We start from the raw sequence: 22,403 nt of genomic DNA, 5'->3' as shown, positions 1-22,403 counted from the left end.
CCAACACGGTGCATCTGACTCGATGACTCCAGCTCTTCTTACTCACCTTTCGTCTCAGAAGGTCCTCAGTGAGAGTGTGTTTTTTGCAGACTCACACCTCCACACTTTCCTTATATAGTCACCGAGAAGGGCCACTTCCCTGCAGGGAGGGCGTAACGGCTGCCAGCCACAGAGGCCTGTAAAAAAAAATTTAAAAAAACCTCAGCCGTGTCGAGCTTAGAGAGCCCCTGCCCACGCCTGTAATCACTCTGTGACAGCACCGGACGCTGGGATGGGGTTGCCATGGTCACTGTCAGGCAGAGACAAGTCAGGGTTTGTTTTAGCCTGGACGGTGACTACGCGGTGAATCTGCAGAAAAAAAAAATAAGGCAGACAAAAGACTTAAAAGGTAAATTATACAGGAGAAAAGAAAAAAAAAAAAAAAGGCGATAAAAATCCCAGACGTACTGTGTGTGTGACGAGTCTGAGAAAAGTGACGGGTTTAAATCACAGCCCTGCCTCTGGCTACAGAAGCGAATCACCTGATTCACACTCAGACAGAAAAAAACAGATGTGCCGCTGGCTCGGTTCCCAATCGTGCCGGTAATACGAGCATTACACTGAACTTTTCATCAGAACAGTTTGTAAACAAGCTGAGATCAGAAGCCAAAAACAGAGTCATCTGCTGTGGTGGTGAAGGAAACTAATGCAGTTTAGCCACAACACCACAGCCATCGACCTAAAAGTGTGTAGCCTTTGAAGACAAAATGCTCACTTGCTCCCAATATGTCCCACCCATGGTTCAATGCCACAATAATAAGAGGATTAGTGTTACTCACCACCTGTCATTGGTCATAATGTTTTGGCTTTTTTCATATTCTCTATTTACATGTTAACATTTGTTGCCTGCTCCACTTTAACACTTAAGAGAACATGCTACAGAAAAACAAGATAAAGGCATAAATCTAAATCTAAGCAGAAATTGAATATGGTTTTCCCGCAATATCACGTTCACAAGATTGCGACGAACAACACAAAAACATCACAAACATAACTAACTTTTAATGAAGTGTTACCACCAACTGAATTTGTTGCTAAAAGCTAAGTAGATTCAAATGAAGTGTTAACATAAACTGAACTGTTCCTCCTCCACAGTCTTAAGTGTGTTTACATTTTGTTCTTGCTCCTATGGCTGAGAGAACAAGAAAAAAGTTCGTTTTGGTCAAGTAATTTATTCACGAGAAGCTCACGTGGCGAACTGCGGGGAAGTCCTTGTCAGGCCCCTCCCACTCCAGCATACGTCACACCCGCTGCGGGAGACGGACGACGAGAGGCGCTTTTCTCTCAAAATGTCGATTATGTCGACTTCTACCTGGCAGAAATTAGCGGCCAGGCAGCGAATGTTAGCATCTGGGAGCTCGTAGCCGCGAACACTTCCGCTTTTCCGTACTAACCACGCCCACTTACAATTTCTAACCAATCACAGAACAGTAACCGGACACGACGCGAGAAAAAAGTTCTGCCCAGTTGACGTGTCCAGAACAAACTTCTCCCAGCATGTGTTACTGCCGTTATCGGCTTGATTTGAGTCCATTATCAGTGATGTTCGATACCAGCGATTTCCTTTTCGATTCGATACTAAAATTTAGGCTGGTATCGGCGATACCGATCCGATACTTTGTGTAAATACACCCTAATCCGTCTGGTAAATCTTAAAAAAAAATAATGATAATAAAAAAAAATAGTCTATTTCAAATCATCAGAACATCAGAACACAAAAGAAAAACCAAACAAAGGACACAATCACACAAAATATGTGAAAATGCTGTTTCAAAGACTAAAAAAAAAAAAAAAGTAAAATAATAAGAAATAAGTAAATCGTTTAACTATTGAGAATTACAATCAAATTAAAACTTACATCTTAATTCTGACTCTGTCCTCCTCATCATAAATGCTTCATATTCTGTGTTGTGGTTTAACCTGAGGTGTTTCACAAGGTTTGTTGTGTTGCCACAACAAGTTTAGTTACTTTCCTCTGTGTTCCTACATTAACTCAAATGACTAAAGTATCGAAGGTATAGATATTTTTATTTAAGAATCGATTTTAGAGCAAATAGACCTGGTATCAGAAGTATCGATATTTTTATTTGAGAATCAATTTTAGAGCATACAGACCTGGTATCAGAAGTATCGATATTTCAGTATCGACCCCACACCATACATCACTATCCATTATATCTTTTTTTTTTTACATGGCTGCACATCAACATGTCTGAATCCGAACTCTATTACACTGCCCAGACTGCGGAGACAATAAACTATTATCTTTATTATACCAGCGTTTCCTCCATTTTTCCTGCTGACAGTTAAAACACAGTTACAGGCGAATGTGACAAAGAACCGGAGACAAACATGAACCATATTTAACATGATCTAGATTTATTCTCAAGGTCAGGTACAGACATTATCACATTGTACAATGTAAAGAACAATATTACAGTAATAAATACATCTTACACCAGTAGAGAACTTACTTACAGGCACTAGTTACACTGAAGCAGGCACTAGCTGTTTATTTATTTATTTATTTTTCTCTATACAGTGTCATACAACAGTAGCTGAGGAGCTAGTCCTTCTTCCCACTTCTGAGGACCTTGTGGAAGATAATCCAGCATAGCTCGAGTAGATGTGTTTATATTCGAAGCTTCTTCTCAAATATAGCTTTGAGACGCCACTACTGTAAAGTACCAGGGATTTGCTGCCCATCAGAGGCAAATTCAAGTGTTTTTCTTATTACTGAAGTGTGGATATGTATGGTGGAAGGCGTGCTTTGTATTCATTTCAGTAGTGTTTGCTCCCTCTCTCAGGTTTTAGGAATGGATTTCAATATCTCTACATATAAAGCTGTCTATGTCTAGTTCGCTCTAAAAGCTGCACTAGGTGTGGGACCTTTAACTATTGTGTGTTGTTGTCATTGCTGTGTTGCTAAGTTTCACCGGATGTTTCTGCACAAGGCCACGCAACAACTAGTTTCTAGGATTTGTTCATTGTTTGGCTTGTTTTTATTGCGGCTGTATATGTAATGAACACTACCTCGGCTCAACAGTGCTAACATAGGGACGTTGTTCTTTCACAGTTTCAGTGAAGATCAGTATCGCGCTTTTGATTTTGTTGACGGTTCTTGACACGTGACTCAAAAAAAATAAAAAGAGATAAAAAAATAAAAGAAGACACATCTATTTGGCTGAATAAAGACATAATAAACACCCTGAAAAAGAGGCCATGCATGAATAAAAGGAACTTGACCCTAAAAAATCAGCCCGGACGTTGGTGGTTGCTGTCGTCTCCACTCAACACAGGTAAACAAGTGAAACCCTACGAATGACACCAGTATGCAGGTCTGTGGAGCAGCACTAACTTTAAAAAAATGGCGCCCCCATCAGGTAACAGTTTGAACTACAAAGTCAGCATCCACTAACACATACACACTCGCACATTTACTACCCCGACACGGAAAAACAGGAAAACAAACATAGACAGTCATAACCAGGATCATTTAAATATTTCTCTTGTTTTTTCTTTGTTTTTTTTTGTTTACAGTATTTACAACGCAGAGTTACATGTGCAGCATTAAACGGCAGAGTACGTTTTACACTGTGTGTCTGTGTGTGTGTGTGTGTGTGTTTTGTGTGTTTCTCAGACCTCCACGGCTGGATCTGAACCCAGTCCCTGAGCCTGCAACGCCTCCTCCCTCTTCATCTTCGGTTTCTCTGTCCGCGTGTGCCACACCAGCACCTGCACACACAATGAATGAATGAATGAATGAATGAATGAATGAATGAATGAAGGGGAACTACATACACAAAACTCTGGGCAAAATCATACTGCAACTATTCTGCTACAACTAAAAATTTAAATATTTCACTCACGTAACTTCACAAGTATCTAAATAATAATAAATGACAAAGGCATTTGTTTTCCACTAAGGCTGCATCACACAGTTATTAGCTGATTAACCTATTTTTTACAACAGTTTATTTATAACAGTCGCTTAATACTTTGGTTAACTTTCCACTTTCCATACTTTTATTCAACCATCTTCTCATGATTAGATTAGATTAGATACTTGATTTATCTCGTGGGAAAGTCAGTGCCCAGTAGCTTCATTGCATAGAAACAGATATAAATACATGCAATCGTTATATAATAATATGAATATATAATGTGTAAATGTGTAAAATATACACAGCAGTGAGAGCAGTAACCAAAGTCCAGTTGTTTCCTCAAAGGGAGGTTTCAACTTTTACCTAATGATATACACAAAGGTAAAGGGTCATGAAGTTTAGACCTAATTAAGACATATGGGTTAACTTCAAAGGCTTGTGCTGATTGTTGCTCCAAAAGGTTGCCTACACCTACTTAGAGCACGGCAGAAATAGCGATGGAAAACAGAGTTACCGTACAAGCTATTAGCGTCTGCTTGAGAGAGTTTCTGTTGAGCTCTTGTCTGAGACACAACAGATGAGGACCCAGTAGAAAAATAAATTTAATTCATTGTAATGGACGCAGCAAAGACTTCTCCCCTTTTGATTTGGTTCGGCCTTTTTCACTCATAAGCCGCCATAACAGGGGATGAACATAAATCCTGCCTCTAAATGTTATTCTGTTTACTATGTTTGAGCGTAAACTCCACATGAACAGCATCTTCTAGTCTTATGTAGTTTGCAAGTTGTGATATTTGCTGACATCATAGTCATTAAGAGTTTTCTTCATAATTTCATGTATCTGAGGAAATTAAAAAAAAAAAAAGTATTTCCAACATCCTCCTCCTGTCATATTATTGCATGTTCTACATTAGTTGCATGATAGTTTGGTAAATAGAGGGTATGCATTGACGTCACCGCTGCCCGGAGCCACGCCCCCTGAGGGGCAAAAACATGGAGAAGTGTAGCAGTAAATACAGAGAAATGGGAAAAACGTGGATTATCAGATTAAATTAAGGACAACTGGACTCGACAATGATCCATATGAACTAGTATGGATCTGAAAAAGTTGATTAGCCTCAGTTTCAGTTAGTTTCAGTTAGTTTTAGGTCATTTCCGTTATGATAAATGTAGCTAAATAAAAGATGCTAACGCTAAGAGCTTTACTGAGAAATAACATTAGCCATATAATACTGTAGCATCTGACCAGACGTTAGAAGAATGATGAGGATTGATTGTTATTTATTATTGGAACTGAAATAGTTAAATAGTTAATAGTAGTTGTCGGCCGTGACTACGCCAAAATAACAACATCCACAAACTTATCTGACAGCCCTCCAGGACGTAACGTAAGATCTGACTTCATCAAAAATACAGCGTAAATGAATATTACCTGACACTAAATGTGAACCACGACAACAGGTTTGTCTAGATTCCAGTTGTTTCTTTTAATGCAGCGATCCATTTACTTGTCTTTGCTTTGGGAGTGAGGAAATATCTGTAAAAATATATCTCTGACTGCTTTTCAAATCTGCTGGTTCAGTGAATCGTACGACAGCTCTTATCTAATCTCCATGATCAACTGTCACTTTTTTGTCACTCAGTGGCCGTAACCATGGAGACTTCGCTTGCTGTGACGTCACGTTCATACCCTCCATTGTTAACCTGAGAGGCTTCTAGACGCCAACTGTTGCCTAGCAGCGGTTTTTCATGAATCAACTCAGTGAACGCAGCAAAAAAACTGTCCAATCATCTCATATAAATAAATGACGCTTTCAACTACGTTGTCACTTCATTTCAGTCCTAATTTCCACCGTATTGTCCCCTTTCTGTCTTCACAACTATTTCTCACAGTATCTCCTACACACACACAAACACGGGCTCGTACTTTAGAGCAGTTGTCCGCTTTGGGCTCCAGCTCGTCCATGGTAACCAGCCCCTGAAGGAAGCTGCTTTCCAGGAAGCCCATCGGTGCCTCGCCGTCGAAACAAGCCTCGGGGTTGGCCAGGACCAGTTTGAGGGACACAGCGAAGCCGGCCATGTCCATCGGGAAGGGACGACTGGGACGCCAGCCGGTATGGAAGCGAACGACCTGAAACAATACGTAAATTAATAATTACAGTATTTTTATAATGAACATATTTCCGTTAAACTTTGGAAATAATTATTAGGGTTTGAGGGTTTGATGTTGTTTAGGGAAAACCTAAAACATTTACATCTGCATTTGTTTAGTAAGCAAATAATATTTCAGGAGATTGTGCTGTGACCATAACAAGGTGACAAATGATGTTTCCATAGGGACAAAGGAAAATACAGCAATGTTTTGTCATATATAATCTGCTGCATCATAATAAAATAAGTGCAATATTTGTTCAAATATTTGAATCACTAATATATTTGTTATAAAATATACTAAGCTAACTAAGAAACACCCAAATCTATGTCCTTCCCTGAGGTAAAAGACGGGTTTTTCAGGATTATCGAGCTTGAATCGTTTACTTTAACTCCACAGTTGACAAGCATCGCTCTACCTTTCCTCCTTCCACCACAGGCCTCTCATACTTCATCCCTCCAACCAGCCCCACAGGCCACACTGAAACCCGCTGGGTGCTCCTCATCTAGGACAAGAGGACATCTGAATGTAGACATGACATTTCTGGGAATAATAATAATGAAAAAATACATCCAGACTCCAATAACCACCTCTTCGAATATCTGCAGGCTGTACGTGTTGTCGTCATCAGCAAAGTAAACCACTCCCTGCTGGTTGTCTCCTCCCGGCTGAGCCCTTCTGTCCTCTCTGAGCCACCGTAGTCCCTCGTTCCTCTGCTCCACTCCACGAGGCTTCAGCCAGCTGGGGTCACCCTGAGGTGGAGGACGAGCGTTTTAAGAGGTGCTCGTGTTCACATTGCCTCACAAAACGAGGACCTTTACCCACCTCCTGTAGCTTGCGGTCCTTGGCTGTGGGCATGTGCAGGTGCGTGTAGGTCAGGCCGCTCTTCACCAGGAGGTCGCTCACCAGAGGGGTCTTGTGCGGGGAGTCCTCCACCACGATCCAGTGGAGCTGAGGAACATGGAGAAAGGTCTGGGACAGACGAGTCAGCTCAGCTTTCTGCACCAGCCTGAGCAGAGACACAGATCACAGAGACTGATGTTTGGGACGGCGACGTGGAGACGAATGGATACGGAGCGATATGGTACCTTGCATATGTCGGAGTGATGACAAATATGGTGGGCGGAGGGGGCTTGGCCGGCTGCTTCTGGGGCTGTTTCGTCGCCTCCGACTTTCTCATCTGCTCCTGGAGGCGGTGCAGCTCCCCCCGCAGCCGGGATATGGTTCGGGAGTTTGGAAGGTCGTGTTCGGTGCAGTCACAGCGCTGGCCTTCACGACATTAGGGACAAAACGTTCAACGAGTAAAGGGGCATGTTTTAATCTGGTCTGTTTATGTACTAGCTGTCTTCATATGTCACTGTGAGTAGTTAACCAAAAACTTGTACGTGTGAAATTATTATTCTTACACACTTACCCAGCTGCATCAGTGCATAGACGAGGCCCAGGAGGGAAACCATGAAGTACAGCACAAACACGGTCTTCAGCTTCAGCTTCATCCTAGTTGCCATGGCACCGTGACCAGCTGAATATTTGACAGAGAAGTCATTATTAATATTATTATTATTACTATTTTAATGTGTCACCTGTCTCTTGCGTTGCCAGAGACCGCAACTCAGGAAGTGAACTAAATACAAAATGTGCTCCAAAATTCATATTAACACCACTTAGCGAGCTAAGCAGCTAACAGAGACAGCTTCTATTCAGTATCATTAAACTTAAAAAAATATACAATAATAATAACTAAATAAAGGATAACTGTGAAGTAAAGAAAGTTGTAGATGCGCACAAGTTTCTGTGCGCTATTCATAAGAAGGTCAAACGATATTAGCATGAATTTAGTGGTAATAAAGCTAATGTGCGCTAACACTTAGAGCTCGGGTCCTTTTTTCTTTCTCTTACCGGCGGAGGAACAAAATAAAACGGAAGACGGGAGAGAACCGAGTTTAAAGCTTCATGTCATCCTGGACAGATGTGAGCAAAGGCACCTCAGGGCATCACAACAGCCATTCATTCCTCCCAGCTAGGACATCTTTTTTCTTTTTTCTTTTTTCTTTCTGCAGCGATGTACCAACAACTTCCGGTTTCGGTGTAACGCAGTAAATGGTCCCCCCCCATGAACAACTCGCAAAGACAAGGTAGTTCCACAGCTCTGAAATGTCAATGTGAATTAAAACTAAACAATTTAAATAAAAAAATGGGAAGAGGATTAAGCCCACTTCAAAAAATGTAGTTAGAGCAAATTATTTTTTTAGTTCTGACTTTTATCTCAGAATTGTGATTGTAATCTTAGAATTCAGATTTTTTCTCAGAATTTTTTTTTTCTCAGAATTTAATGTCAGAATTCAGATTTTTTTTCTCAGAATTTTCTCAGAATTCTTTTTTCTCAGAATTTAATGTCAGAATTCAGATTTTTTTTCTCTGAATTTTCTTAGAATTTAGATTTTTTTTCTCAGTATTCTGACTGTAATCTTAGAATTAAAAATTTTCTCAGAATTTTCTCACAATTTAGATTTTTTTCTCAGAATTTTCTCACAATTCAGATTTTTTTCTCAGAATTTTCTCACAATTCTGTCTTTAATGTTAGAATTCAGATTTTTTTCCCTCAGAATTTTAAAGATTAAAGTCAGAACTCAAAAAAATAAATAAATAAATAATTTGCTCTAACTTCAATTTATTTTTTCTCTCAGTGGCCCTAATCCTCTTCTTCCGTAAATAAGTAAAAACATGACATGTGTGAAAATACAAGGGCTATTTTTTTTTTTTTTTTTTTGATATACAAAAAATAAATAAATATTCTGGAAAAAAGTCTTAAATCTAGACATAATGCAGTTTGTCTCATCTCATCATACTTTTGCCAAATGTGACTTTCATAATTGGGCAAAATTATTTTCATTTTTTAAATATTTGATCACACTTATTATTTTTGCATATAAACCTCAATTCAGCATTAAAAATATCTGCATATCCCTCGTTCCTCCTCTTTGCTGGTCTGAAGCAGCTGGGTTCTGCTCAAGGTTCATTCATTCATTCATTTTCTGCATCAGTGCTTCTGCTCAGAGTTTCTTCCTGTTAAATAGTCGTTTCTTGCCACATTCGCTTTAGCGGTTGCTCAGTTCAGGATTTATAAACCCTGGGGAAATCATTTGTTTCGTTACCGACAGAAAAACTGACCAGAAAAACAAATAAACAAATAACGAAAGGAGAACTTCTTGAAAAGTCAAACAACTTTCCTTTATTTGTAACATACAAATAAAACACTGACAAGGCAGAATGACTTAGTTTTCCCTTTCATTGTCATTTATGGACAGGACTGTAACACTCACTCTCAAACATGGAGTTCCTTTTAATATTTAACATCATGTTTAAAAAAGTGTTTAACCTGTAAAAGGCCAAGAAATGAAGATGGATCCACAACAGCTTATATATATTATATACACATAGAGAAAAGACCGAGAGAAGGATCTGTACTTGTGTGAGGGTACGTAACCACTTTCTAAAATAACTGACCTTAAAATAAACTGGTTAGGTTTTAGGCTCATTTTCCAACTCATGATATTTCCACAAAATTATTATTTTTTACTTCCAGTGAGCCTATTTTTTATTTATTTTTTTGTCCTTTTAATCACAGGCCACCTTGTCTGGACTGAATAAAACCCACGTAGCACAAATCTGGAGTCAGTATCACAATCACTTTCATGCAATGTCACATTTTTAGAAGTTTATGTCTTTTACTGCAACATATTTATTAAAAAAAAAAAAAAAAACAGTGTTGTTACTCTTCTGGCTGTGTTTAAAGGTGGACGACACACGCACAAAAAAAAATAAAAACCTGACTCCAGATCCGACGTGTGGTTCGATCCAGTCCAGGCAACAACTAACCAACAACATGGCTGTTTAAGTAAAACCGATGAGGTTTGATTATGTTCGATTAACCTGAGAGAGACTGTAAGTCGATTGATCTACTACCACTATTTACAACATCCTCGTTTTCTTTTTTTTTTTTTTTTAAACCTATGAAGTACAAAAAATGGATTTACTGCACTAATAAGAAGGTAGTCTAGTCCTAAAACAAGCATTATATTTAACTGTTGTTGTTGTTGTTGTTCAGAGCTCCAACAAGCAGGAAACACAGACATATCTCCAGGTCTTGTTGTTTTTTTTTTCTTTCCTCCTCCTTCTTCTTCTTTTCTCAATCCCGTCTCTACCCAGTCTAGAAACAACCAGGATTTTTTTATTTATTTATTTTTTTTTTTTTTATTTCACGCCAGGATCCCTCCTCCTTTCGCAAAGATTATTTCTGACTACTTCACATTTCTCTTCCTCCCGTTTCACGTACTTTTGATTATTAAATCCGTGTGAAATCTCCAAGTCCAGCCTTTGATGTGACCGGATTCAAAACGACAAAAAAAAAAAAAAAAAAAAAAAAAGTACCTATTTCAAAAAGCCCTCAGAAAACACGCCGACACCGACCGACTAACAATCCTGGAATTAAAGGGTTTTCTGGTGGTTTCTAGACGAGTCTTTTCGAAACTTCCCCCAAAAAAACACCCTGAAGGTTTTGTAAACAGATGTGGAATCATCATGATCAGTGTGGTTACAGCAGCCTTTATATACGTGATGCCTTAAAAGTGGAAACGAACATTATTCTAAACCGATCGTGGGGCAGAAACTTCGCCTGAATCTTAAGCTGCATGAAATCCAACCAAAAAAAAGGTTCTGCATTAACTTTAAAAGGTGGTGCCGCTTCAGCTTTTTGCATACTTCCGATCATTCACTGGAGATTTGTGTGAAATATTAAAGTAATGCTATTAGATCCGTGTGAGGATTTTTAGAAAATGAGAAGCTGCATTGTTGTTGTGCAATCCTGATTAAGACTATGTTTTTTTTTTCTGCGTTTTTTTTTTCCTTTTTGCAAAAACGTTTTTAAATGTGGCCATGCATTGCTGGGAAAACAAGATACGAACAACTGTGAAAGCAACTTTCTTCTTCTTCTTCTTCAGTGCTTTGCCGTCACTTTCATTCATGCATTCATTCATTCATCGGCTTCGAGCGGCGACTTCTACCGATTCCTCACCCACTTAAAAATCAATATGATTCGCTCATGCTAACAACACACGCAAGAGGCGGGGACGGATTTTTAGTAGTTTTTCCAAACACGTGGCTAAAAAGTAGCGGCGAAACGCGGCTTCACGAGGGCAGCGACGAGTGGGAAATGTAGTTTCAGGCAGCAAATCTATCGTTTGTATCTTAACGCATGGGAAAAAAAAAAAAAAATTGGAAAGGAAGAAGAAGTAATAATGGATTTACACAAACTAAAGGAGTCTTCAGTAAAACGGGAAGATGTTTAAGTTTAGAAACATGCACTTGTGTTGAGGAGGAAATACGTCAGGGCTTTAAAGCGGTTTAACATCTGAAGGATTGAAGGATTTACAGCAACTAAATTATTTCTTTCTTTGTTTTTTTTAACTTATTCCAAAAGGGAAAAAAAGAAACACTTTGAAGAAAAAAAGGCAACGACTCGGACAGCTTGTATTATGAGATATAAAAATTAAAAGCAGGAGTGGAGCCGGTAGCTGCAGCGCTTTTGTGACGTCATAATAACTTAAAAGCACATGAATTTGAGTTGTATGATAATGTTACAGCACAACAGGGACGTCTCACGCAGTTTTAACCCGAACTTTCAGCCTAATCCTGAGGAATCCAGAGACTAATAATAATAATCCAGAGACTAGGAACTTTTAGAGGTTCTGCAGGAACCAGGGTCTAAAATTAAGTTCAAGCAGAAACTATTTCACACCCTGTAAAGTTTATTCTCAGGGGGAGAACTTTTTTAAAAAAAAGTACAGGATCTGTGGCCGTGTGGTTTGCAGCGCTGAACATTTCTGATTGGACGAGTAGTCGCAGCGTTTTGAGGCGTGAGACCCTATTTTATAAAAAAAAGAAATCCATTAAGCCCAGTTTTAAACCCGCTTTGCTTCAACTCAGTGACCCCGTGTCATGTGCAGAGCATTAAGTGTCACCGCTTTACATGACACAAGTCTGCAGCTCTTTAACCAGATTTAGCTTTTTCTTTTTTTTAAGAGCTGAAGAACTGACTGGACGCGGAATAAACCATTAGACGGTGAAAGCGGGATGAGGTGGGATGAGGTTTTGACTGCAGTGGTAAAGAACATCAGCGACGTCTTAGCTTTTTTTCTTGACTGGGAGCGAACTAACTAACTAACTAAATGTCATTAACGTGGGAGGAGGAGGCCGGGACGATGAAACGAGAAGTCGGGAGACAAAAAACAAAACAAAAACAAAACAGAAGCCACGTGTGAAAGCTCACACTGCATAACGCTTCTGTAGCAGGAAAACAAAAACAAAACAAAACAAAAACACACAATCCATAATGCAACATCAATATCTGCAGCCAGGTATTCCACCATGGGTTCGCGTGCGGAATAACAGGCAGCTCAAGCTTTCACACACAGCCATGAAAGTTGCTGGCTTTTTTTTTTTTTTTTTTTGCTTTTCTCTTTTCTTTTTTTGCTTTTTTTTTTTGCTTTTTAAAACCGAATCAGTGGCAGCAGCCGCCGCAGTGGCCGCCGCCGTGGGTGTGCCCCGCCGAGGCCTCGCCGTGCTTGGTCCGCCGGCTCAGGATCTCGTACGAACAGTCGTCGCCGCAGCAGCCGGACATGCTCGGCGAAGTCTCGTCGATCTCGAACCTGCGAGGGAGAGCGAGAGCGAAGGGGGGTCGGGTTTCAGATTTAATAAAGATCCGAGGGCTTTCTGAACCCGAAACACTTAAAACTCTACAATGGCGAGCGCGTTAGTGTCTGAAGTGGAGGAGGAGATAAAAAACTGATTGAATCAGGCGGCGCCGCCGCGTCTCCGTCTTCTCCAGCAGAAGTGATCGACCGAACCTTCCTCATTATATCTAGAAATAGTTTCATTATGAGATCCTGACTTTGTGATCATGAGACGAGGAGTCACAATCATAAGATAAAACCTCAGTTTTTTTTTTTGTTTACCAAGTGAATGCGATGCACTTTCAGAGTTTCACAATGAACAGAAACAAAGGTTCGCTTGTGTTTCCGTCTCTGAGTCGTCTATAAATAGATAAAAACACCTAAAACAGGCCAGATTACAACAAAAAAAATCTTCAGAGGCTTCATATATCGAACGTTTCTGTCTTATGTGGAGGACGAACGTCTTCAATGCGTATTTAAGACTGAAACTTGTTGCACCATGTTAATTACATCCAGCTGGATGTCATCGGTTTAGTTGTGACACGTAAAACAAGAGTATTTTCAAACTGGCCGACATCTCTAGGCCACATTTATGGGAGAATAGTTGAAAAAACAAACATTCATGATGCTGCCAATTGGATATTTTATGTCGTTTTATCCACATGTGCATCATTTACCACCACAGAGCAGTGCTGTTCTAGCTGACGCCCCCTTGTGGTGGACACTGGGACTTACTGTGTCTGTTTTTATTTAAAATCCAGACGAGATTTACTCAGAATTGCAAGAGGGAATTGAGAATTTAATTGAATTTTTTGATCAATTAGGGTTAAAGGATCAACACGTCTAACGAGCAGTTAAATGCATTAATGTTAATATTATTGCTTTTGCTCCACAGGAGAGATGAATTTTGAGGGTTTTTTTTTTTTTTTTTTATCAATTCACGAATAAGAAACATAAAATAACCATTTCCTAACTTGGATGTGTGCACATGCAAGTTCTGGCAAAATCATTATCATCAGTGGAAATCTTTGCCTTGAATTCTGCAGGGACCTGAGTTTGCATTGATGTTTTTCTGTCGCTAGTGAGGATTTCATGTGTAGGGCATCAAAAAAGAACAAACAACTGCAGTGAAGTATATGACAAACTACAGGTTGGTTGCTTTTGGGACCGACTCTGCAAAGCTAAAACTTTGAGGAAATGGGTTTAAACTAATTACCCTCCATGAGACTTTGAAACTTCTGATCCTTTTAATAATTATAATAAACCAGGGGTCTTCAACGTTTTTCAGGCCAAGGATCCTCAAACTGATGGAGATTAAGTGGAGACCTCCTACCTACTATATGTGTTCTATATTAAACTAGTGCTATTGATAAATATACATTTTTATTATCATAAGCCTCCATTTATCCCTTTACTAAAATATGCTGGATTCATGTTAACGTGATTTTAAAGAAATTAAAATTTAAAGGAGGAAAACTGGGGGGGAAAATTTAAAAATATATAAAAATGTCTGATCAACCAAAGACTCCCCCCCTGCAGTACCTCTGTTGACCCCTAGGGATCCCTGTTGAAGACCTATGTCATAAATGTTTTCCAGTTTACTATATTTTAGTTACAAGTTTTAATTAGCTTCTTTAACTGTTGCAATGATTTGGTTGGATCAGGAATAATAATAAGTCCTGTCGTCCACTACAAAGGACAGTCTATAAATACTTAATGTAAAATGTCATTTACATTCAATAAAAATTATTCCAAAATGACAGAAGGTCTCAAACTTCCATTTTTCTGGGTCACCCCACACTAATACTGACACTAAACGTCGCTCTGAGCTTTGACCTGATTGAATCTGCAGGTTTGTCCTGTTGTAGCTCAGCACAAATAAGTTTTATTAGATTCAGATCAGATGACTCTTCATTAAACTAGACTCTGAGACAACGCTCGCTTTGTTTTACATCGTGTATTATTGGCTAAAAAGCACCAAGTTGAACAATGCAAACAGCTTTTTAAAACGTTTACTCGAGGGAAACATGGCTCCTCCCACATTCACTGTCCTGCATTTGTAATTAGAAAAGTAAAATGTGGCCAAAAAGGCGTCAGCTCACGACTCGGATTCAAACGTGTTAATTAAATACGTGACTGACTGTGCATCAAGAAACACCAACAGACCGTCACTAACACCAACGCTGTGCATCCTGGGATGTTTCTGAGCTTTTCTTTGAGCTGCATCTCGTCTGGTTTTACCTTCATCCAACAACTTACACACAAATGCTGCTCAACATGCGTTTTATTTTGTTTTTGTTTTTTTAAATTTTGATGTTCACATCGTCCTGAGAAAACTCTGCAGGGAAGTGAAAAACCATTACATGAACAAGCAAGTGATTCTCTCGTTTTCACCTAAATCCACGTCTATAATCAGACGCCAGTAAAAGTCAGTGTGTACTCACTGTAAAGCTTCTCTGAAGAACTGGTACGCCCCGTGGTTGTGTTTGAAAACTGTCAGCATCACTTTCTTCATCTGCGTACTGGACAGACAGACACACAGAGACACAAAGACACAAAGGTCACGAGATATTAGAAATATTATATTTTTATGGGGTTTAAAGCTTTATTCTGTTGAATGGAGCTGAAACACTTTTCATTCAGTTTTGTTTGTTACCTGTTAGCGATGAGCTGTAGTATCTGGATGAGAAACTTGCCGAGCCCTTTCCTCCGCACTTTGCTCTCTAACTGCACCTCGTAGCTGAAAGCGTAAAACAAACTTATATATAAATAAATAAATAAATAAATAAATAAAATGTCAAAGTACTTTAAAATCCACGAACGAGCTCCTCACCAATATAAAACCTCCTCCCCGCACTCCACGTCGAACCGGAAGTGGGAGAAAGCCAGTGGGGAGGAGTCGGAGTCGCGGGCCAGCAGGTACCAGGCCCTCTCGTCGTTCATCTCCTCCCTCTTTTCTCTCTCCTTCCACCCCCACTCGCTCTGCTCGTAACTACGGCAACGGCAGGAAGAAAATCAAACTCAAACTCCAGCAAACTGAGAGAAGATCATGACACATTTCTATTTGTATAATATCATTACTACTGTTTATTACATAACTGTTGCTGCCATATTAGTTCTATATACTGTCATTATTATTATTATATTGTTTAGTTACAATAACATCACCATCATATCATCAGTACGACTGCCTTCATCTTTCCACTGCACCTTATCTACTTATGTATGTTGTGTTTTTTCAGTGTCCTTGTCCTTTTGTTTTTATTTTTGCTTCTATTTTTTACCTTAGTATCTTATTTTATTGTATTTTATTGTAATTAATACCGGACTGCTAATTTCCTTTCGGGCATGAATAAAGTAATAATGAATAAAGTAAGTCTATCTTGTATTAATCCCACTTTTTGCGGTGCCTCTGCTCTTTTTCACACACTCTGCTTGTCAAACACATGCTCAATAATTTTTCAAAAAAAGAGCCATAAGATTAATCAGTAGAAAACAATATAGAGACGATCCAGCAAATATTCTGCAAATTATGTTTAAAGCTCATAAAAAAAATGTTCCCCATCAACATTCGGAAACATTTGAGAAAAAGAGAGAAAGCAAGAATCACATTAGAGGAACAGACGTCTTTAACCCTCAGGCCTCAGGCAACTTTAGGGACATTTCTGTCCATTTGGGCAAAATTGTCCTCTTCTTTTGGCGGCCATTTTGGCTGTGAATGTTTTGTAATAAAGTCTATTTCTACACAAATTTTGAAGTTTTTATTTTTTTAAATTAATTCTAACAGGTCAACAGAACACTGTCGGTAAAAAAAATTAAGCACAAAAACTAATGAAATAAACATTTTCTGCACAGAACCTTTAACGGGGAAATGGCTGATTTTAGTCGTGAACACTAAAAATGACACGTGACCATTTTTCTCATAAATTAAGGGTTAATATTGCACAACGAATGACTTTATTGTGTTTTATTAGATAATCTTGGTCATATGCAGGTCTGATCTGAAAAAACGCCCCAAACATCCAACATTAGTTTTATGGAAAATAGTAAATTTTTTACGTTTTGTTTTGTTTTTTTCCCGTAAAAACAACAACAAGCATTTAAAAGGTTACGCTTCCGCAAAGTGATTGAATTTTTGGTAGTTTTGTAAAGTGCTGAAGTGGTTTAAGAGATTTATGCAGGAAAAAAATCTGAAAAAAAATATTAAGCTGTTAAATATTTGGACATGGACGTTTTTGTTCACTGAGGTCAAAGAGGGTCGTAGTAAAAGATGTCTGAGGTTTGAAAAGGGTCAAAAAAAAAAAAAAAGTGCATTTAAAAGACCAATTAAAGTCAGTATGTTGAGGAAATATAACAACATGTTAGTTGATTGTCCGACCCTATTGTGTAGTCATATAACAAACATTTCTTTTCTTTTTTTGTTTTGTTTGTGTGATGGAAATGTATCTCGGGAGCTAAAATGGAAACGTGACAGTCAGTGTTGACCATTTTATTACATTTAAGTTTATTTTTCATCCTTATTTTGCTGTTTATTGTGTTTTTGAAGTTCCTTATAAATTGATTATTGGGGTAAAGGGGCAGATTATATGAGATTATTCTTCTTTCTGCTCCCTTTCATTCAGATTTGGGAACATTTGCATTTATATTGAATCGTTTTGCTTTAATCAATGAATGAAAAACATAAAAAACTAAAACTATTTATCTCTACCATGGAAAAAAAAACAAAAAAAAAAGAGAGAGACAGGTCTTACAGCGTCTGCATGTTGGCTCTGGTGAGTTCGAAGGCCCACTCCACAGACAGCGGGTTGAGGGAGGTCACTCTCTTACACTCTATCTGCAGGTTCAGCCTGGACGGGGGGAGACAAGTCGACAAAGGTCAGCGCAAAACCCCGAGTCCGAGCTCCACATGCACTTTACGAATAAAGGCTGAATAAATGCCTCTGCGGGCGGAGAAGGCGGAGCGGCGCGTACCCGTTTCTGTCGTACTTCTTGAAGGCCGGGAAGGCAGCCAGCGGGTCATCGAGCTGCGAGGAGAAAAGGGGGCAGAATTAAGACTTTCAGGAGGCGAACGTATCAACGGTTTACTGCAAAGCGAGGCTCTTTTTTAAAGCAGCCTCCAGCCTCAAGCACTTAAATAGCGCAAATGGAGCCGAGACGGGCAGGAAAATGGCAGAGCTATTAGTGTTATGGCCGCATTAGTCATTAGTCAAGCATGCCCCGAGTCAAACGCTCCCTCGGCTGTGTGACTAAAGACGATCTCTAATTTAAGCACAACGCTCTTCTTGGACAAATTATGGCACATTCGGCCCCCGGGCGCAGACACTTAAACGAGTCTTAATCATGTGCCTGGTGGGTCTTTTAAATAACGCTTTCATTTTTAAGGGCGAAAAAAGAGAAACTAGTCGAGTCGATTCATCACAGCGGCCGAGAGCGTAAACAAAAAAAACGTTTCCTCAGGAGGTTTTTTTCTCACATTCCTCCGACTCCGACGAACAAAAGAGAGGGAACAGTGTACGACACAAGAGTCGCCCCCCCCCTCATTTTAGGACAAAGTGACACAGAAAGGCAATAAAGTCACACAGGCCTGTTTAGAGCTTGTGGCGAGTGTGTGTGAGCTATGGTTTATTAATGCTCTCACCCACCTCTGAGCTGCAGGAGCCGTGAGTTCGGGGTGGGATTTAATGACGCCGATTAATTATGCATAAAGAAACATATGGCGCCGTGTTTGCCTTTTTCCTGTCATGTGCGTATCAATTATGGGTGTAATTGGGTTCAGGAGGGCATCCCCCGGCTTTCGGTGTCGTTACATGAGATCATGATCATTGCTGAAACCGTGCAATCTGAAACCGCCTGTGGAAGGAGGCGGCGAATGCCTCCGCTCATGCAACAAAGGGAAGGTTTATTTTTAACATCGACGCAACGCTATTACAACCCACCGGAAACGCACAGTATTCGTTATTCGAGTTACCTTATTGGCCGCCTCCACCTTGGCGCACACGGCGTCCATGGCCGCCCTCTCCTCCAGGCGCCGGGCTTTCTTCTCCTTGGCTCTGTTGGACTTCCTCTGTGCACAGGAAATAAGGAGGAAGTGAGCGTGTGGCAAACACAGGACGGTAAAAAAAAAAAAAAGACACAGACGTGATTTAATGTGAAATTATCCCCCTCGAGAGACAAAGAGCTGTCGTTATCCATTCATTTGATTCGGGGCTTTTGTAGTTTCTTCTGTCACTTAATCAATTTCCTTCTCAGTTTTGCAGGATCGGCTACAACTGATCGTTTCATCTATATATTCACTGAGGGGCTGTGAGAATAATTCAGCATTCACTGGCTCCTTTTAGGTGGGACATAACTCTTCACCGTGTCTCCAACTGCATCAATCACGTCTTAATAAAAGAGTGAATTCCAGCATTTTTTGTTGAAGCGCAGTCAGATAAAAACCTGGAGGTGGATGAGAACAACTCAGGCCTTGTGTTATGTACAGTTCTTCTTACAGTCTGGATTTCGGGGCTAAATTTAAAACGGAAGAAATCAACCGCACCTAATTTATGCAGCTCAGTTATGTGTCGTAATAGCAACGATAATGAAAATAATTTAAAGCAACGGGACGGCACAAACTTAACGAGGACGTCCGGGAACGATCAAAGCAAGACAAACAAGTTAAGTTCAGTCGCGCAGCACAAACGTTTGCAGCTACGGGAAAAACACGCTACTATTTATATCATGATCAGCGGCGGCGACGGGAAGATAACAGCGTTCCTTTCATCCGAGCGGCTTTGATAGCGATACTTTTATTCAACCTGCTCCTGGTTTCCTGTCCGAAGCATCAGCGACGAGACGCAGCCATAATTCACACCAGTGACTCAGAGACGCATCGCACAGATCACACACTATTCATCCGTCTCACATAAATAGGTTTATGGAGAGATTTGGCAATAATAACTCCCACGTACTGCTGGTGTTGTACCTCGCACGCAGCTGTAGGAACCGTAGAGAAAAACCACATCTGTTTATAACATGTTAATCAAGTTTGAGTTGTCGGTGCAGACAAATGAAATAAACATTTAAAAAACAAGAAACAAAGAACAAAACGGGGAAATAACTCAATTCTTTCCTCGCAGTGCTGAACAGACGAGCTAACAATAGCGAGGGATGGGAAGTGGCTTAAAGGCACGAGAAAATACAGTTATAATGCAAGATTGAAATAGCTCCGATATAAATGGCTAATGTGAACTTATATCACCCCAGTTAAATTGAATAAAGTCCGTCCTAATTTGTTGCAAGTGTTTAGAGGAAAAAGAGATCACTGCTCCATTGTGTTTGGGAAATGCTCAAAGAATGTGATGGGAGTCGTTCCCACATAGTGAGTAAAAATGTTCCCCTGCAAGTCAAACTTTATACCGTGGGTTTATACCCTGAACATTTGGTTGTCGATTCTAAACAATTGGTACTGACTGACTTTGGGCTTTTCTGGAAAAAATATACCACTGTCCTGTGCGGTTGCAACGTTTCCTGTGTTAGAGAGACTTAAATATATTGATTAATTGAAAAGAAACAGTTTATTGAAGTGTAAAAACCTTTACTTGGAATATTTGGAGGATGCCAATGTTGTAATAACTTGAGGTCTTAAAGTTACCACTGCTGCTGCTGCTGCTTTTTCATTTACTTGTTTGCTTTTACTTGTGTTACTACTATTTTATTTGGCCCTGAGATTCTGAAAACCGCAAATAGTTTGTAATCTGTTGTCAAGTACAATAATCCAGTCATTGCCGCTTGTTTCTAGACACTGTTATTCAAAATTGTACGAACTTAAATGTTGCTTTTTGAGCCATTTGCAATGAAATTTCATTCACGTGTGCACTCGTGGGTGTATTTCTGAATGACAATAAAGATCTATTTGTATTATTACCTTTTCTTTCTCTCATTTTATTACTTATACTGCAGCTCATAAACAACCTTTGCACTTTGTACTTTTGATCTTCTTTCCATATTGCTTTTATTGTGACTATAGCATCTGTCCAGCCTCTTAGCTAACTCTGACACATTCACAGTAATGTTTATTAATGTGCACTATCCCTGTTAAATAAGCATTTTTGATTGTTTTGTGGTACAGTACATTTACACATTACTTCCTACTGCTGTGGTCATTGTTATTTGTATGCGTCTCTTATATGCAAAACTTAATGAAAAATACTGTTTAAAGAAAACACAATAACGAGGAAGGAATGCAACAATGTGCGTAAGTTTATCCCCAGACAGAAGGAGCATTAAGTCTGTACCAAGCACAGAGAGGCTGCAGACTGAGACAACACGTGGATCGGTTTATCTGGAGTGAAAGTGGGGGATAAATTCAAGAGTGTGTGTGCAGGGACTAGCTCGGCCTGGTGCTTCACAGACCGACAACTTACATTATTAACTACCCCTACAAGCTAATATTTATTTACCCCGGGGGGGTAGGGGATAGACGGCAACTCTCCGGCCTGCTTGCTAGAGATGTACACACACACACATATATACACATATATATATACATACACACGGGTAATTAGCATTAACAGCTAGCGAAGGCTCATGCTAATGTGGCATTCCTCCGAGGCTAACGCGGCTAGCAGGCTAACAATGTCAGCACACTAGAAGTTAACTGAGCTTCAACCACAAGGACATCACGGCAATTACGACGGAAAATCTGGTTCAAAAGCAACATGTGTGTTTAAAACTAACGCCGCGATGCTACAAGAGGCAGCTAAGATAAGAGGCTAGCCACCACATCTCTTCTCTTCCTTTCCCTCCTTCCTTCATTCTTTTTCTTCTTTCTTTCTTTTCTCACATCATCAGGAATTTATGAGCCACCTTTCATTGTATCATCTAACACACAGGAGATATTTAGTAAAAAAAAAAAAAACACACACAACTTACCCCCATTTTTTTTTTTTTTTTAGGTCGTACCGATCCCACCGGAGAAATATACACCTCTATTGTCCCGGTGCTGAGTTATTAGAGACAGAGAGAGCGAGAGGCCAGATTAATATGACAATGATAGATACTGTGCTAACGAGGCTAACGATGCTAACGATGCTAGCTGGATAACAACACCGACCGAGCAGCAGCGGCGGCGGCGCAAACTTGATTTAAACAACGTCAATGGAGATTTTTTTTTTTTTTTTTTTTTTTTTTTTTTTAGATTTCTCTGCGTGTCGGATTGGCGCCAAGACTGTGAGGCTGAATTTATTACAGCTCCCTCCTTCCTTCCTCCCTTCCTTCCTTCCTTCCTTCTTGTCCTTTTCTTTCCTCTCTCCGTCGCGTCCCAACTACGCTGCATTCACGTGTTCCGGCCTGACGTCGGACTTCTGAAAACCTCCCAACTCCCAACAGTAGATTTAACAGCTGGACTGCTCCAAAACCCTTGACAGGAAGTAAAAAACCTGCAAGTTTCAGTAATATGTTTGTATATTTTGTGGGGTCATTTTATATTTTTATTATTGTTATTATTTTACACGTCAGAATCAACGTTACACTTCCTTCCGGTGGCGTAGAGCTCCTTTAAATATGCAAAAACTGTACTGTATTTTAAAATAAACATAATTATTAAAAAGAAACAGA

At 39.7% G+C, this 22,403-nt stretch overlaps 2 protein-coding genes across 3 annotated transcripts; both read right to left on the bottom strand.

Moving 5' to 3' along the window:
* Nucleotides 1–2,397: 2,397 nt before the first annotated feature.
* b3gat3 (beta-1,3-glucuronyltransferase 3 (glucuronosyltransferase I)) lies at nt 2,398–8,250 on the bottom strand. Its single transcript, XM_047611688.1, has 8 exons — nt 7,975–8,250; nt 7,490–7,597; nt 7,164–7,344; nt 6,901–7,084; nt 6,666–6,827; nt 6,494–6,580; nt 5,851–6,054; nt 2,398–3,774 (listed from the first exon to the last, which is right to left on the bottom strand). The coding sequence occupies exons 2-8, from the start codon at nt 7,581–7,583 to the stop codon at nt 3,676–3,678; spliced, it is 1,011 nt and encodes a 336-aa protein (XP_047467644.1). The 5' UTR covers nt 7,584–7,597; nt 7,975–8,250; the 3' UTR covers nt 2,398–3,675.
* Nucleotides 8,251–9,284: 1,034 nt separating this feature from the next.
* naa40 (N-alpha-acetyltransferase 40, NatD catalytic subunit) lies at nt 9,285–22,114 on the bottom strand. 2 transcript variants are annotated; one of them, XM_047596570.1, is made up of 9 exons: nt 21,901–22,114; nt 21,720–21,789; nt 18,775–18,870; nt 17,778–17,830; nt 17,558–17,653; nt 15,640–15,798; nt 15,463–15,546; nt 15,251–15,328; nt 9,285–12,782 (listed from the first exon to the last, which is right to left on the bottom strand). In XM_047596570.1, the coding sequence occupies exons 2-9, from the start codon at nt 21,723–21,725 to the stop codon at nt 12,635–12,637; spliced, it is 720 nt and encodes a 239-aa protein (XP_047452526.1). In that variant the 5' UTR covers nt 21,726–21,789; nt 21,901–22,114; the 3' UTR covers nt 9,285–12,634. The 2 variants fall into 2 exon arrangements, with proteins under 2 accessions (XP_047452526.1, XP_047452519.1); XM_047596563.1 differs by having other exon boundaries at nt 21,720–22,114.
* Between the last annotated feature and the right edge of the window lie 289 nt (nt 22,115–22,403).

This window comes from Mugil cephalus, chromosome 1 (assembly GCF_022458985.1).
Source record: "Mugil cephalus isolate CIBA_MC_2020 chromosome 1, CIBA_Mcephalus_1.1, whole genome shotgun sequence".
Lineage (NCBI taxonomy): Eukaryota > Metazoa > Chordata > Actinopteri > Mugiliformes > Mugilidae > Mugil > Mugil cephalus.
This window is presented reverse-complemented; position numbering and strand designations above follow the sequence as displayed.